Here is a 16,981-nt window from a genome sequence, read left to right on the forward strand (position 1 = left end):
TTCTATGTCTTTGAGTCACATGCAGGCTGTTGTACCTGTAAAAGAGAAGAGTGCTGTGTATGTGTGTTTGTATGACCAGACCACATGGTTCTCAGTATGCCTTAAGGCCCTTTTACATGACTCGAGTCAGGCCTTCATTACAATGCTTTGACATCTTTGACAGTGCTTCCAAGAGTATTCTATCACGCCCCCATATGTTGCCATAAAAAAGATTAGCAATGTTGCCATTTTTGTTAAATTTTTTAATAATGATCTTATTTAAACATTTATATATATTAAAAAATAATAATTTGTACCTGTATTTTTAGCTACACATTTTAAGTAGAAACACCCAGATGGCACGTGAGTCGGATGTTAATAAATATTCGTACAAATTTACTTAAACTAATTCAAACTGATAACTTATGAGTTTGTGAGTCTTTGTCAGTGATTCTTTAAAACAACTGACTCATCAGAGTTTGTTTTTGCATGCAGCCAGCCAGGAGAATGCAATAGAAAGCATTGCTGTAGATTCAGAATTAGTTTTTCATATTCAGTTTCATTTATCATGTCACTAAAAAGTGGTACAGGAAACTCTGCTCTATTTCTAATGTGTGGAATACTCTGATTTTGCACTTTATGTAAATAGATACGACCAATTTGATCACACAGATACTCATCAAGTTGTTACCGAATGTTCCGAATGGTTGATAAAACATGTATTCCTGTTGACAACTAAAAACAAATTGCATTAGAACTTACTTTTGGCAACCCCCACTGTTGACATTTCACCTGGAAACTTGAGCTCACATGCCCACACGTATAACTACACTTCCCACTTCAGCCACTGGGGGCAGTGGTCTGAAATCCGTCTCTCTCTCAACTCTCTACCAACTCTGGACCAACACCATCCACATAATGATTAGGTGAAACAATTTGTCTTGAAATAATTGGCTACTTTTTGAAAGGGGAGTGGTTTAAATTGGGGGTTCAAATTTTTTTAACTTTGAGGGTCACGTTACAACATTTCCATTGAGTGTAATGCAACGTCATGGGTAAAGCTGTAGCTTGATGCATCACTCCATCAGTTCAATGCATTGGGACAATCACATTACCTATATGCACCTTTCTGATCATAGATATCTTAATGAGTATCAGATACTATAAAGCAGATATGGGCAACATCTATTAAAATTATTGAGAGAAATTGGAACGTTCAATGGATGTAGAAAGAAAGTGCTGCATTTCAGATAAAAGAGCCAATCACCTTTAATATACAGACATCACCTTTCAATTTAAAGGGTTAGTTCACCCAAAAAATTATCCCATAATTTACTCACCCTCAAGCCATCCTAGGTGCATATGACTTTCCTCTTTCAGCCAAACACAATCAGAGTAATTCTAAAAAATATCCTGGCTCTTCCAAGCTTTATAATCAGAATGAATGGTACCTTAGATTTTGAAGCCCAAAAAAGCGCATCCATCCATCAAAAAAGTCATCCATACGGCTCTAGGGGGTTACATTAGCTATAGCCTACAAGCTGGGAATTAAAGATTCACAGTTTATGATATCAGTGTTGTCAAATTTTACTGCTGATTTGAAATATGTTCTTTGATCGCAATCTTGAAGAACCATTTTGGAGATTTCGATATTTCACCATTCAAGTAGGTAGAAGCTGCACTGTCATGCCGATTGTTTACAAATAGCTGCCCAGGATCGTTCCATTGATGGCTGTCAGTGGACTGACTTGATAGCGAGTCTTTGTGAGTCTTTAGTTCACAGAACATAACGGATCATTTCCTGCTACAATGCCTTGTTCCTGGAAAGAGCCTCCCCCACATAAACCTGCAGAATTATGAGACATAGTGTATTGAAATATCAGTGTGTATGTGTGTGTGTGTGTGTCTGTGTTGCTGTCTTCTGCTGTCTGAGAGGGTGGCCTCATGAAACTTGAAGCCATGTCCTTATTCTTACCTCTGGGTGATCAAAGCACTTTCAGGTCAAAAAAGTGTAGTTTGACACATGACATGTCCATGAATTTTATTTATTTTATCAAGAATTTAGGTTAACATATATAGCCTATGAATGTAGATTAATGTTTTAATTGCCATTTCCATTTCCATAGCATTTCACCATTTCTCTTAAGAATTTAATCATTTTCTTTTTGCCTTTACCCCTTTTTAAATGGTGTGGTGTGACAAATTCTTATGATTTTTTTATTTTTTTAGATCAAATGCTCCATGTAGACTCTCAATTAAAATGCTCATAAAACTGCATGCATATTAATTATAAATAAATTAGAAAAATGCTGTGGCATGAAATGCTAAACACCATCTAAAACCATTTTAAATAACATTTTGCTAATTCTTTTGTAAATACACAAACAGCTTTTATGATTAAATAAATGGAGAGACTACATGGAATATTTTTACTTTTAAAAATCAATTTGTCACACTGCTCAACACATGTCAACTTTCTTAAATGTTTCCTTAGCTAAACTCTCAAAAAGTGAATTTGCTAGAAAGGCATAAAGATATTATTCTCTGCACAGCTGAACAATGACAATGACGATGGGTGCTTTCGCAGGCAGTAAATAGAGTGTTGATTCGATTACCTGCAGTTTCATCACCTGTGATCATGGAGGTTATCAATAGGGTGTCACATTACTGATTCTACTCATTTATTTACCTGAACAGACATGTGGGATGCTCTGTGGTCATACAGTGCTAATGCTGTTAGCATCACCAGAGTCCTTGCTTGAGGATGCACTGTACTGAATGGTGATGAATGTTTGAGTGAGAGAAACCTACACCTACTTGCTCAAGCAGTGTATATTGTATGCATTTGTATGAGTAAAATATCTTCTTCTTTTTTTATTCAAAACAACCTTCACGGCTCACAAATTTATGGCTGTCATAATTACTGTACCTCATGCTACTGTATGTAATATCTAGGGTACTAAGCCATTAAAGTAATTGGTTTGAGTCATTCATTTCTGATGTTTCATGCAAAACACCTGTTTTTGAAGCTTCCATTAGCACTTTAGTATTTAGTATTTTTTTCTTTATGTAATTTTTTATGATTCATGAATGAACACAACAGATTGTTATTGGCACTGTTCCTGCTCACTTATTTCAATGAAGTCTGTATTGAATACATTTACATTGTGTATTTAGTCAGTTGTTGTCAGTTACAGTTTTCACTTAACTCTTAAAAAAATGTCAAACTAAAAACTGAATCTTTGAAAATATATTTGTGCTTGTGCATGCATGCTTGCCTGCATGTGTTTGTGTGTGTGTGTGTGTGTGTGTGTGTGTGTGTGTGTGTGTGTGTGTGTGTGTGTGTGTGTGTGTGTGTTTGTGTGCATGGCTGTAGTTGATATTGTCCCCAGATTTTAGCTAAATTTGCTAAAATTCCATTTGGGAACATTAGGGAATACCCTCATTTGGAAAAGTGGTTTCTAAATAAAATAATGTCCCCATAAGGATAGTAAAATCTTAAATCACTGGCTGTTTCCTAAAATTTAATGTGGATTAATAAACACACTAAATAGCATTTCAATGAAAATCTAGACAAGGTTTATTTGAGGTTTAGATTTAGAGGTAGGTGTACGAAATAGAAAAGTCTCCATCATGATAGAAAAACATATCTTTGAGTGTATTTTTGTGCACAATCCTGTTTGTATGCACCAGAATCTACTCTCCCATGTCACATTGTGTTACTAGAATATAACTTAGAGCGTCAAAGAGGGTGGTAAAGGGAAACAGGGAGGAAAAAAGAGTTATGGATGGGAGAAAGAGAAATGGGGAAGTGAAAGGTGAGGAGGATATATCACAGAGGACGAAAAGAGCAAAAGAGGGGTATGGGGCATTGAGATAAGACAGAGACGGACATGATCTGAGGGGATAAGCTGGGTCGGTGTGGTGGTATCTTCCTCCGTCAGACCTGATGTGTGAAGACGGAAGGGAGGTCGATATTATAGAGGGTTCAGCTTCTCTATTTCATGATAATATCCATTGATGAATGAGTCATATTTTATTTTTTACTCTGCTTTTCATTTATGAATGTATGAGCAATATCTAGGTTTGTCAGACCGGGTCACCTTTCCAGGGACACAGCACGTTTTCTTAGACAGCAAGTACATTTTCCATCTACCGTGGAAGATATATCACCTCCAAAGAGCTTTTTTGTTCCAATTTTTTTATACTGAAGGCCAGGCAAATGCACTACTAAGCTCTTGCACCACTCCGGATAGTATTTCAGCACAAAACCCTGCATCTTATTAACAAACAATGTTTGAGACCCAAATTCCATAATTTGTCATTATTTTCAGAGCAAACACGCTTCCCTTCTGTGCACATAGACTTGTAATGGAGTGGTGGTGGCGTAGTGGCTAAAGCACAGAAGTTGAGGTTCTAACCCCACGGCCACCATCATTGTGTCCTTGAGCAAGGCACTTAACTCCAGGTTGTTCCGGGGGGATTGTCCCTGTATTAATTGCACTGTAAGTCGCTTTGGATAAAAGCGTCTGCCAAATGCATAAATGTAAATGTAATAGAATGCACTGTTTTAGCAAAATATAGCACTTTTTGCCTGGTGCAATTAATGTTGTGCCAGCATGTTGTTAACAGAATTTTATTTAAAAGTGATATTTGTTTAAGTTTTCTGGTGATCAAGCAGTGACTGAAAATGATGATCAAATGATGGAGAACTTTGTATTTTATTTATTTTATAATGATCACAATCAATATAATATCTTTACTGAACTGGGTGCTGAAAAATCACAGTGTGTGCAAATAAACAGCACCATCAGCAGATTAATTCACCTAAGAAAGTGACACTATTGTAGATGTCTTGTGAATAAATTCAGTCAACATCACAATGCTTAACCCATATTTATATATGCTACTTTAAGTTCAAAAGTTAACAAAAACTAAGCTAACGTTTGGATTTCCTCTTTTTCTGTGCATGTCTTTGCAGTGGCGTTAGATGACTGCGCAGGAAACGAGAATGTGGAGTTTGAAGTGTCAAACCCGGACTTCGTTATAGACAAAAACCTGAATCTGGTTCCTAGACAAGATGTGATTGACATTGGAGATGTCATGTTTATTCATGGTGTCAACAAGCATATTGATGACATGGCACAGGTGATCATTATGGGAGCACCGCCCAGATCCCCTCAGACATTCAGGGTAAGTGGTTCTTTGTTTATTGAGGTTTTGTGTGTGATTTTGTTAAATGGCATGAAGTCTCCAATCTTATCATCTCTTACAGTGATCTTAAATGGTGTTCATTACTGAATACATCATATGCCAGCTCACCCAAGATTCTGGTTTCACAATTGGACATACACTATCGGTCAGAAGTTTTGAAACACTTACTCATTCTGTATTATATATAATTTTTTCATATTTTAGAATAATAGTAAAGCCATCAAAGCTATGGAGCTGTTGTCACCCGTTGCCTAGAATTTGCAAACATGTACTCTTGACATTTTCTCAACCAAATTTTTTAGGTATCACCCTGGGATGCTTTTTAAACAGTATTGAAGGAGTTCCCATTTTGTTGGGCACTTATTGGCTGCTTTTCTTTATTATTTGGTCCAAGTTATCAATTTCAAAAACAATGAATTTATAATTAAATAAATTAATATGGTGGCACAATTATATTTTTGTCTACAAAACTAATTTCAAACAATTAAGCCTTCAGATAAAATGTTAACATCATGAGAAACATTTCAGTCAAGTGTTTCAAAATGTTTTGTTGTTTTGTAGTGTCAGTCGGTCAAATTGCATTTACTGCCTTCATGTTGACAGATTCCAGTTTAGATTAGAAATTAAATTTTTTTGACTTGACATGTACTAACATGCATGTGAGAACAAGCACATTTACATTTATTCATTTTGCAGACACTTTTATCCCAAGCGACTTACAAAAGAGGAAAACATAAGCAAATAATCTTAATGAGACAGTGGTACGTGCCATATTACAAAGTTTCACTAGAATCAGAATAGCATTCTGATAAAACAAATGAAAGTGCAAAACGTCTCGGTTACTAACGTAACCTCCGTTCCCTGATGGAGGGAACGAGACGTTGTGTCGATGATTTGACACTAGGAGTCGCTCCTGTGGAGCCCAGACATCTCCGATCTTGAGAAAAATCCAATGAGAATTGGTGTGTGGATTTTGCCTGCCACTCCCCCGGACATACGGGTATAAAACGAGTGCCACTGCACATCCACATCAGGTATCGCCGTGAGGAGCCAAGCCAAAGACCCGGCGCTTTCAGCGGTTGGTTCAGTGTTGTGGCCGGAGGGACACACGTCTCGTTCCCTCCATCAGGGAATGGAGGTTACGTCAGAAACCGAGACGTTCCCCGTCTGTCACTCACTCGACGTTGTGTCGATGAGTTGACACTATGGGTCCCCATGGAAAACGCCATAGTGCTGAACCGAGTTATGCAGACTGGCTGTGCGAGATGGGCAAACCTCTGTGTGCCTCGTAGCCAGTGCAGCAAGCTGTTGCATAACTACCCCAACACACTGGCAGGCATGAAGCGGTCCCCTGCACCTAGGGGAACGGCTAACTGCTCAGAAGTATGAGGACTGGCTGGCCCAGCCGGGGCCTTCTCTCTATTATACTCCCCTGTAAAAGGAACAAAATCGTTCGACTGGGGGCCAAATATATGGTCCAAGATGGTGGGTGTCCCTCCAAAGAGGAGGACACCGCGGAGACCACACCCGGCCCCGAGAAGGTCGGCGTCGTGGTAGACCCTACCCAAGGGGGAGGGGGTTACTACAAACATGGCCACCCAGGGCAGAAGGCCCTCTGTCTGAGGAAGAGGTGGTTTACCGGTAGGGAAAACATTTTGCGGGATATACATCACACAGGGTTGCCGAAGGGGACAACCAGCATATGTGGAGCACTTACCGTACCGGGGCGGCAGCTAGCTTCTCTGAAGACTCGATGGCCATTGGCTGGGGAGGAAGAACGTCCAGGGTTCACACTTCCTGTGAACGCAACTGGGAAAAGAGTGCACGTCTTCGCCTCAAGGGAGGGGAAAGGCGCTATGCACAAGCGATACACCCAGCCAGCTGACACAAACTTACCTGTTTGTGTCACCTGATAACACACGGGACGAAACTGGCTCAACCCTGAGGTTATAGAACCTCGCAAAGGTGTTAGGTGTTGCCCAACCCGCGGCTCTACATATGTCTGATAGAGAGGCGCTATGGGACAACGCCCATGAAGCCGCAATGCCCCTGGTAGATTGGGCTTGTAGGCCAGCAGGGGGCGGCACGTGCTGGGCATGGTATGCCATCATGATGGCATCGTCAACCCAGTGGGCGATCCTCTGTTTGGAGACAGCGCTTCCCATCCGCTGTCCGCCGAAGCAAACAAAGAGCTGCTCGGAGCTTCTAAAGCTCTGCGTGCGGTCCAAGTAGAACGCCTGCAGGTCCCCTACCCTCTTGATGGAGGTGAGTGCCGTCAGGAGGGCGGTCTTCAGAGAGAGCTCCTTTAGCTCTGCTGACTCAAGGGGCTCGAAGAGAGCTCCCCGAAGGCCCCAAAGGACCACGGAGAGGTCCCACGAAGGAATGAGGCGTGGCCTGGGGGGGTTTAACCTCCTCGCGCCTCTCAGGAACTGATGATCAAATCGTGCTTCCCTAAATACTTACCTTCCACTGCATCGTGATGTGCCGATATAGCGGCTACATACACCTTCAAGGTGGAGGGGGACAGCCGTCCCTCCAACTTTTCCTGCAGAAAGGAAAGCACTGATCCAACTGCGCATCTCTGTGGGTCTTCACCATGGGAAGAACACCACTAAGCGAACAGACGCCACTTCAGGCCATAAAGGCGCCTCGTTGAGTGGGCTCTCGCCTGAGTGATCGCGTCTACCACCGCAGGAGATTCCAGAGGTCTGGTCGCGGGTGCCAGATGGTGCCCTGAGAAAGAAGGTTCTTCCTCAGGGGAATTCGCCAGGGGGGGCTGTCGCGAGGAGTGTGAGGTTCGAGAACCAAACCCGGGAGGGCCAATAAGGGGCCACTAAGAGGACCTGCTCCCCGTCCTCCCTGACTTTGCACAACGTCTGTGCACGTAGGCTCACTGGGGGAAACGCATACTTGCGAAGCCCCAGGGGCCAGCTGTGTGCCAGGGCATCTGTGCCGAGGGGGGCATCGGTCAGAAAGTACCAAAGTGGGCAATGGGAGGATTCCGGGGAAGCTGAACCACCTGGGGGTGGAGCCTCCACTTTCCCCTGGATGTAACCTGCCGCGACAGCGCGTCCGCTGTGCTGTTGAGGTAGCCTGGGATGTGAGTGGCCCGCAGCGACTTGAGTCGGTGCTGACTCCAAAGGAGGAGACGGCGGGCGAGCTGTGACAAGCGGCGAGAGCGTAGACACAACGACACAAAGTCGAGTGAGTGACAGACGGGGAAGTATATATATATTGTATTGACTTGTTAAGTGTTCATTGAAAAGATGCGTTTCAGCAGTTTTTTAAAAACTTTGAGTCAGCTTCACAGCTGGAGTTAGGAATATCATTCCACCAACGTGGTATGATGAAGCCGAAAGTCTGGGAAAGTGTAGTACAACAAGGTGACGTTCCTTAGCCGACCACAGGCTTCTAGTGGGCGCATAGCTCTGCAAAAATGATTTTAGGTATGCTGGAGCAGACCCAGTGACTGTTCTGTATGCCAGGTTCAGAGCCTTGAACTTGATACGTGCATCAACCGGCAGCCAGTGAACAGAGACAAGGAATAGTGTAACATGCACTCTTTTTGGTTTATTAAAGATCAGATGTGCTGCTGCATTCTGGATCATTTCCAGGGGTCTATTTGCACATGCAGGGATGCTAGCAAAGATATTGTTACAGTAGTCTAGTCTAGTGACTGAACAATAAGTTGTGTGGCATGTTCAGAGAGAAAGGGTCTTATTTTCCCTATATTTATGGTGTAAATCTACATGATTTTGTGGTCTTTGAAATATAGTTTGTTATCGATGGTTACCCATAGATTTCTGACTGTTTTGGAAGGCTTTACTGTAGGTGATGTTGTGTTCAACAGCAGGGTTGGCTGGAAATACAAGGAGTTCGGTCTTGGCTGGCTTAAGTTGCAGGTGCTGTACCTTCATCCAGGCTGAGATGTCTGCCAGGCCGGCAGAGATTTGAGCAGTCACTGTGGTGTCGTTGGGCTGAAAAGACAAGTAGAGTTGTGTCATCAGCATAGCAGTGGTAAGAGAAACCATGTGCCTGAATGAAGGGTCCCAGTGATGTTGTGTATACAGAGAAGAGGCACATGCACCAAACCCTGAGGTACCCCAGTAAGTAGCTGATGTGGCTTGGACACCTCACCTCTCCAGGCTTCCTTGAAGGACCCACCTGAGAGATATTAAAACCAGTAAAGCACAGTTCCTGTGATGCCAGGTGAAGAGAGGGTGGATTGCAAGGTCTGATGGTTGACTGTGTCAGATTCAGCTGAATTTGGATTCAGCTTTCGGCTGTCTCAGCAACTCAGTGACAGACAGCAAGGCAGTCTCGGTGGAATATCCACTTTTGAAGCCTGACTAATTGTCATCCAGCAGGATGTTCTATGAGAGATGAAAACTACCCTTTCAAGTGTTTTTTCCATGAATGGGAGGGAGACTGGTCTGTAGTGTTCAATTTGTATGGGGTTAAGTGTGGGTTCCTTCAGCAGCAGGGTTACTTGAGCCTGCTTAAATGTAGTGGGAAAACGTCTCGGGTTATGACTATAACCCTTGTTCCCTGAGAAGGGAACGAGACACTGCGTCGTTGAAAACGACTCTTTGGGGAACGCTCCTTAGCGTGCGCCTCTGAAGTATGAATGAAACTATTCCAATCTTGATTGGTGTTGCGTCATGATGTAACATGTGACGGCATAACCGGATGCATAAAAGTGACGCCGGCACACACACACATTAGCCTAGCGATGAAGCAAGCCGCTCTCAGGCCTTGAGGGCGTGGCAGGACGACGCAGTGTCTCGCTCCCTCTCAGGGAACAAGGGTTATAGTCATAACCCGAGACGCTCCTTCCGAGGGAACTCGCGACTGCGCCGCTGAAAAAGACTCTTTGGAGAACGAATGCCCACTAGGCCACGCACCGAAAAAAGGCCTGCCCTAGGGTGAAACTGAACTCAGGCACTCAGCTAGGATGAGAGCACACGTGTGCCAGGCGTACTAGGGAGGTGCAGACTATAAAACCTGATGAAAGTGTGCGGGGTAGCCCAACCGGCTGCCTCACAGATCTCCTGGAGGGGTACTCCCGATAAGAGAGCCCTAGAGGACGCCATGCCTCTAGTTGAATGAGCCCTTACGGCCAAAGGTGAAGGCAAATTGCGCACCTTGTAGGCCGAGATAATAGCCTGAACAATCCAATTACTAATGGTTTGTTTCGAGGCAGGGAGCCCCTTCCTAGGTGACCCAAAACACACTAACAGTTGGTCCGACCTCCTCCAGGAAGAGGACCTCTCGAGGTAAACACTCAAAGCTCTGACAGGGCAGAGCAAATGGAGCCTCTCTTCTTCTGCCGACACATGAGGTGGAGGATGAAATGCCTGCAGGACCGTAGACCGTGCCGTGTTAGACAGCACCTTAGGCACATAGCCAGGTCTCGGGTGCAAAATGGCTTTAACTCCGCCAGGGGCAAACTCCAAGCAAGCTGGCGTCACTGCCAGGGCTTGAAGATCACCCACCCTCTTTAGAGAGGTAATAGCTAAGAGAAAAGCCATCTTGAACGTCAGGTCCTTGGGCGAAGCCGACTGAAGGGGTTCGAATGGGGCCAGGGATAACCCTTCGAGAACCACCGCCAGGTCCCAGGCAGGAACCCTGGACCTGGTTGCCGGTCTCATCCTCCATGTACCATGGAGAAAACGAATGACCAGCTGGTGCCTCCCCAGAGGCCCATCACTCAGTGGTGCATGGAACGCCGAAATGGCAGCCACTTATACCTTAAGTGTGGAAGGGGAGAGACCCGCAGAGAAACAATCTTGAAGAAACTCCAGAACTGAAGCCACCGGGCAGTTAACTGGATCTATATCATGTTCTCTACACCAAGTGGAGAACACATTCCACTTGAGGCCATATAATCTCCTAGTAGACGGAGCCCTAGAGCTAAGTATGGTTTCAACCACCCCCGCTGATAGACCAGCATTTAGGTACTGAACCCCCTCAGGGGCCAGACCCACAGTTTCCACAGCTCTGGATGAGGGTGGAAGACTGTGCCCCCTGCCTGAGACAACAGATCCCTCCTCAGAGGAATCTGCCATGGCGGAGCTATCAGGAGTGAAATTATGTCTGAGAACCATACTGGCCGGCCACATCGGGCAACCAGAAGAAGACTGATGCCCTCTTTGTGGACCCTTTCCAGGACTCCCGGAGCAGAGCTGATCGGGGAAATGCGTACAGGCAAAGCCTCGGCCAAGCCTGTACCATGGCGTCCAATCCCAGTGGGGCTGGATGTGAGAGGAGAACCAAAGTGGACAGTGGGACGCTCTCGAGACGCCGAATAGATCCACTTCTGATGGTCCAAATTTGTCCCACATCAACTTCACCACCTCTGGATGAAGTCTCCATTTCCCGGCCTCAGCCCCTGCCTCGACAGGATGTCTGCTCCCTGATTCTGAACCCCGGAATATATATTGCTCTGATAGACAGTATTTTCCCTTGGGACCAAAGAATTATCTGATGCGCCAGTCTGCACAGAGGGCGCGATCTGAGTCCTCCTTGTCGGTTCAGATAAGCTACCACTGATGTATTGTCCGAACGTACTAGGACATGGTAACCTTTGATGTCTGGAAGGAAGCTCCTCAGAGCCCTGAACACAGCCAACATCTCTAGACAGTTTATGTGCCAAGAATGATGATGGTCCTGCCACAGACCCCTGGCAAAGCTGCCGTCCATGATCAGCGCCCCAGCCAGTGAGGGAGGCGTCTGTCGAAACGGTTTTCCGGCGACATGATGCTCCCAACACTGGCCCTTGGGACAGGAACCAAGGTTTCTTCCATATTAGCAGAGAACGAAGGCACCTGCGCGTTACTCTGATTATACGAAATGGATTCCCCTTGGGGGAAAACCCCTTGGTTTTCAGCCACCACTGGAGGGGCCTCATGTGTAGAAGGCCCAAAGTTACAATGTTGGATGCCGCTGCCATGAGGCCCAGCAGTCTCTGAAATTGCTTTACAGTGATGGCCTGGCCTAGCTTTAACCCGGCCACCATCGCCATAAGGGACTCGATACGTGCAGGAGACATGCGTGCCTGCATCGTAACCGAGTTCCACACAACGCCCAGAAACGTTGTGCACTGGGATGGTTGTAACACACTCTTTTTGTGTTGAGTCTCAACCCCAAACTTCGAATGTGGCCAAGAACGACATCTCGGTGCCGAACCGCCATTTCTCGAGACTGGGCCAGAATGAGCCAGTCGTCGATATAATTCAGTATACGGATGCCCTGAAGTCTCAGTGGAGCAAGAGCTGCATCCATACATTTGGTGAATGTGTGGGGAGATAGTGCTAGGCCGAACGGAAGAACCCGATATTGGTAAGCTTCAGCCCCGAAGCTAACCTCAGGAACCTCCTGTGACATGGAAGGATGGATACATGAAAATAGGCGTCTTTTAGATCTATCGTGACAAACCAGTCCTCGGATCTGATCTGACTCACGATGACAGGAATAGAAGCATTTTGAACCTGAACCTCCTCAGAGACCGGTTCAAAACTCTGAGATCTAAAATCGGCCTCAACCCCCATCCTTTTTGGAACTATAAAGTACCGGCTGTAAAAACCGGACTCCCTGTCTGAATGAGGAACACATTCTATGGCCTCCTTCAGCAGCAGAGATTGCACTTCTTGTTCCATCACCTGAGCCTGCCCCGGAACCACTGTAGTCTGCACCACCCCAGAGAATTTGTGGGGGCGGTGCCCGAACTGCAGTCTGTACCCTGATTTTATTATATGCAGGACCCATGCAGATATGTTGGGAAGATGATTCCATGCCTCTACAAAATCTACTAAGGGAACCAGCCTCTCGAGGCTGGTCTCGGGTGTTTTTCGCGCACTGTTCTCAACCTCCTGAAGCGGGATACCGGCAGGATTTGGTCGATACAGTTCTTGTGACCACAATTGATGTGTGTTTTTTATCTTTTGACGCGAACAGCACGGTGTGCGTTCGCTGGAAATTGGTGTGGCCCGAGCGCCAGAGACGGCGTGAAACCGACACCGATTTCCTGAGGGCTCCGCCATGAGAACAACCTCGGTTGCTCTGCAGCGGGGGCAGCCCTCCGAGGTTCTACCACCCGGTTAGGACCTCTTCCCGAAGCCCTCCTAGCCTTAAGGACGTCCCTCAGGTCGGCCCCCTGGCTGGAGGGCTTCGCTGGGAGCGCTTCCTCTGTTGCCAAGCTCCTGGAGGAGGGGCTCTAGAGGAAACGCTCTCCTTTGCTCTGCTGCGGTGCGAGGAGCTGACTGAAGGCTGGGGCTGATCTGTTTGCCCCACCCTACTTGATTTAGACTTGGATTTACGGGGAGAAACTGCTTGAACGGCGCAGATTGTTTCCTCGCCTCCTGAAACCTGTCGACGACCGATGTAACGGCGTCGCCGAACAGGCCAGAGGGCGAGAGCGGGCATCAAGCAAAAACCTCTGTCTTTTTCTTTTATTCCCGACAAATTTAGCCACAGATGCCTCTCCGTGGTCACCATAGCTGCCATAGAGCTGCCAATAGCGCGGGCCGCCTCTTTAGTGGCCCGGAGAGACAGATCTGCAGCTCTGCGCAACTCCGCGATATCTTCGGAGTTGGCCCCTCCCCTCGTCTAAATCTTTCAGGAGATCGGCCTGGTACGCCTGCAAAATCGCCATTGAGTGCAGGCATGAACCAGCCCGACCTGCCGCCATGTAGGCCCTGCTTATTAATGCAGATGTATCTCTGCAGGGCTTACTAGGCAGCGCCGGGGTTTTAAGGGAAGATGCCGACTCAGGAGAGAGGTAACCGCCAAAGCCTCCTCCACACCAGGCATCTTCCCATAGCCCATATCCCGTGCCCCTAAAACATAGCTGTAATCGACCACACTGGGGGTGGAGACACGGGACGAATGTGGTTTATCCCACGATCTCGAGATCTCTGTGGAGATCGGGAAAAAACGGCAAACCCCGGCGCTGGGGTTGTGACGTGTGCTGCAGGAAACGCTCGTCTAATTTGCTTCCGACGTGCGTTCCCTGCTCATTTTGTGGCCAGCTAATGTTAAGTCTGGCCACAGCACGCGCCACAACCTGAACCAGCTCCTCATAAGCCTGGCCGAAACCTGCGTGCTTGGCTCACGGTCGTCCACATCAATGCTGAGCATTTCCACTTCCTCGGAAGCAGAGAGCTCGAGCATTGGGACCTGATCGTGGACAGAAGAAGCCGCGACGTGGGCTTCTGCACCACTCACAGTAGGCTCGGGATCCTCAAACGAAGAATGAGAAAGTGCCGGAGCAGTCTCATTCTCATCTGCAAGATCCCGCTGCGAACCCCACAATCTCAATCGCCGCGCTGCCTCAACAGATGCGGGACCATAACCATGGGGAACGCGAGCCTGACCGTGCTCATCAAAGCACGCCAACTGGGAGCGCAGCACTCTCAGGGGTAGTGCTTCACAGCTTTCACAGGCAGATCCCTCGAGAGCTGCCTGTGTGTGCTGCGCTCCCAAACAGTTCACACACAAATCGTGCGTGTCCCTACCCGTAATAAAACGAGGGCAGGGGTGCACGCACTTCTTGAACTGTTTGGTGGCCATAATTCTTTTAAATAGGACAAACAACACCAAATAAGACAAACAATATACATAGAGCGCTTGCTGAAGAGCGAAAGCTAATGTGTGTGTGTGCCGGCGTCACTTTTATGCATCCGGTTATGCCGTCACATGTTACGTCATGACGCAACACCAATCAAGATTGGAATAGTTTCATTCATACTTCAGAGGTGCACGCTAAGGAGCGTTCCCCAAAGAGTCGTTTTCAACGACGCAGTGCGAGTTCCCTCGGAAGGGAACTGCCTGCAAGTAGAGATGTGTTATTTATGTGTGTGAATGCAGGTAGGATGGATGGGGAGATGGCCTGGAGAAGGAATGGGGTCAAGGGAACAGGTGGTGGGGTGGTTGGAGAGGAGTTAGAGACCTCAGTGTCAGTCAGAGGAGAGAACATAGACAGAGGAGTTCCATACAAGAGACAGCACATGTTTCATGTAGAGGAAACCAGCACCAGAAATAAAATGTTTAATAAGGGCAAAACTTTACCTCAGATATATCTCACAAATCTAACAGGAAACTAAAGAATTTCAACTTAAGTCAAGTAAAAAACAGGGAATGTGAGACAGAGCCACCCGTCCTTTAAGGAGCAGATTCCAGATTGCTCAAAAAAAAAAGGTCCATGGAGTGAGGAGGAAACAGGCAGTTCAAGTGGGCACAAGGGGAGCAGAGGAACAGGGCAGAGTCAGGGAGGTTTAAGACCAGGCATAGCCGGATTAATGGAGTAAGGGCGGCGCTGCAGGCTCAGAGGACCAAGTTGGAGCCAGTGGTTCAGAGGGCTGAGGTGGAGCTGGAGGCCAAAGTGGCCAGAGTAGATCAGGCGATGGCCAGGAGACCAAATCAGGGTAGGAGTCCTGGTAGACGGCCACAGGGCCAAGAGGTCTAGGAGGTGGCCGCAGGCCCAAGACAGGGTCCGTGGCAGGTGTGGGCGCTGGCTTGTTGGCCATGGCTGGCGTGGGCGCTGGCTCGTTAGGTTCGTTAGCCGTGGGAGGCTTGGAGCGAGGAGTTGTGGGAGGCTTGGAGCGAGGAGAAGATGTAGGTTTTGGCCCAGGGTTACCGCCATAATCCACGGTGTAAAGGGATCTGCAAAGTTCTCCAAATATTCGCAGGGTGTCCAGTGAGGATCAGCCGGAGGCATCAGTTCCTTCAGTGCACTATTCAGACCTGTCCGTGGATTAATTAATTGACAGTTTTAAGAGCTTTATCAGGAAATAAAGAAAGAGAGAGAAAAAAGAAAGTTACAATTTCATTATTAATTCTGCATCTTTGACTGTTTAAAACGTAATATGTGAATTTTTTTAGTGTTTAATTGCTTTCTCCTACCCATAGCTGACTCTAATTTTGTTGTTTGATTTCCCCACAATGTATAAACATTTTGGCTCTGTGGTACTTTAAAAAATTGCTCTGTTTACTTTAGCACTCTGACCAATAGCTATAACAATATTAGCTCAACCAATGGCAGGAGTTTGGGGCAAGATTCTCTGTTTGGCTGACCAATTGCAGGAGCGTTTGGTTAACATTTTTGATTCATTTTTTGCAATTCCATTTGGTATCGCTAGTGGTGTAGAAATTACTCACTTCATATTTGTGGACAATTTAAAACAAATACTTTCATTAATTTATGTTTTCAGAATGCAGTGTTCAGCATTTTCATGGCAACTTTGTACTGTTTCTTCATATTATAGTGAATGAAATGCTTCTAGCTCCCACCTTTTTTGGGTAAACTGTGAATTTTATTTTCAGATGAGATATATAGCCTGAGTGAAGTGATTGCTATATGAGAGAGCTCAGGGATAACAGCAGTGTGTGAAGAGGCAGAGCTGAGAGCCTGGAAGCAGGGTCATTATGGATCATACATCTTGTAATCAGGCAGTCTAAGCCTTCAAAAATAAACCTGGCCCTGACTTGCTCGGTTCGTTCCTGGCAGAAAACTTAGCATCACCTTCCGAATTCTAAAGCAAAACTTTGCTTATTGATGCAGTATTTGACTTAATGCCCATTTTATTGGATTTTGAATATTGCTAAGTGTGAGTGGAAATGGAGAAGGCTTTTATCTTACCCAGAGGGCGACGTGATGTAATTCTAGTTGCTGTAGAAGCACGGCAAGGGTGAATAGAAGGCATTACGACAAAACAGAGAATTCAAGCTATAATTCAGTGTTTTATAGAGGATCAATATACAATATGAATTCATTTCATGATTTGTTTTC

General features: G+C 46.0%; 1 protein-coding gene across 1 annotated transcript in view; it reads left to right on the top strand.

The window, feature by feature from the left end:
- LOC127623370 (cadherin-13-like) overlaps positions 1-16,981 on the top strand; it is a 532,010-nt gene that overhangs the window by 188,252 nt on the left and 326,777 nt on the right. Inside the window, exon 3 of the mRNA XM_052097812.1 lies at positions 4,961-5,172. Coding sequence (XP_051953772.1) covers positions 4,961-5,172 — 212 coding nt within the window. The remainder of the gene's footprint in view (positions 1-4,960; positions 5,173-16,981) is intronic.

Source organism: Xyrauchen texanus, chromosome 29 (assembly GCF_025860055.1).
Source record: "Xyrauchen texanus isolate HMW12.3.18 chromosome 29, RBS_HiC_50CHRs, whole genome shotgun sequence".
Classification (NCBI taxonomy): domain Eukaryota; kingdom Metazoa; phylum Chordata; class Actinopteri; order Cypriniformes; family Catostomidae; genus Xyrauchen; species Xyrauchen texanus.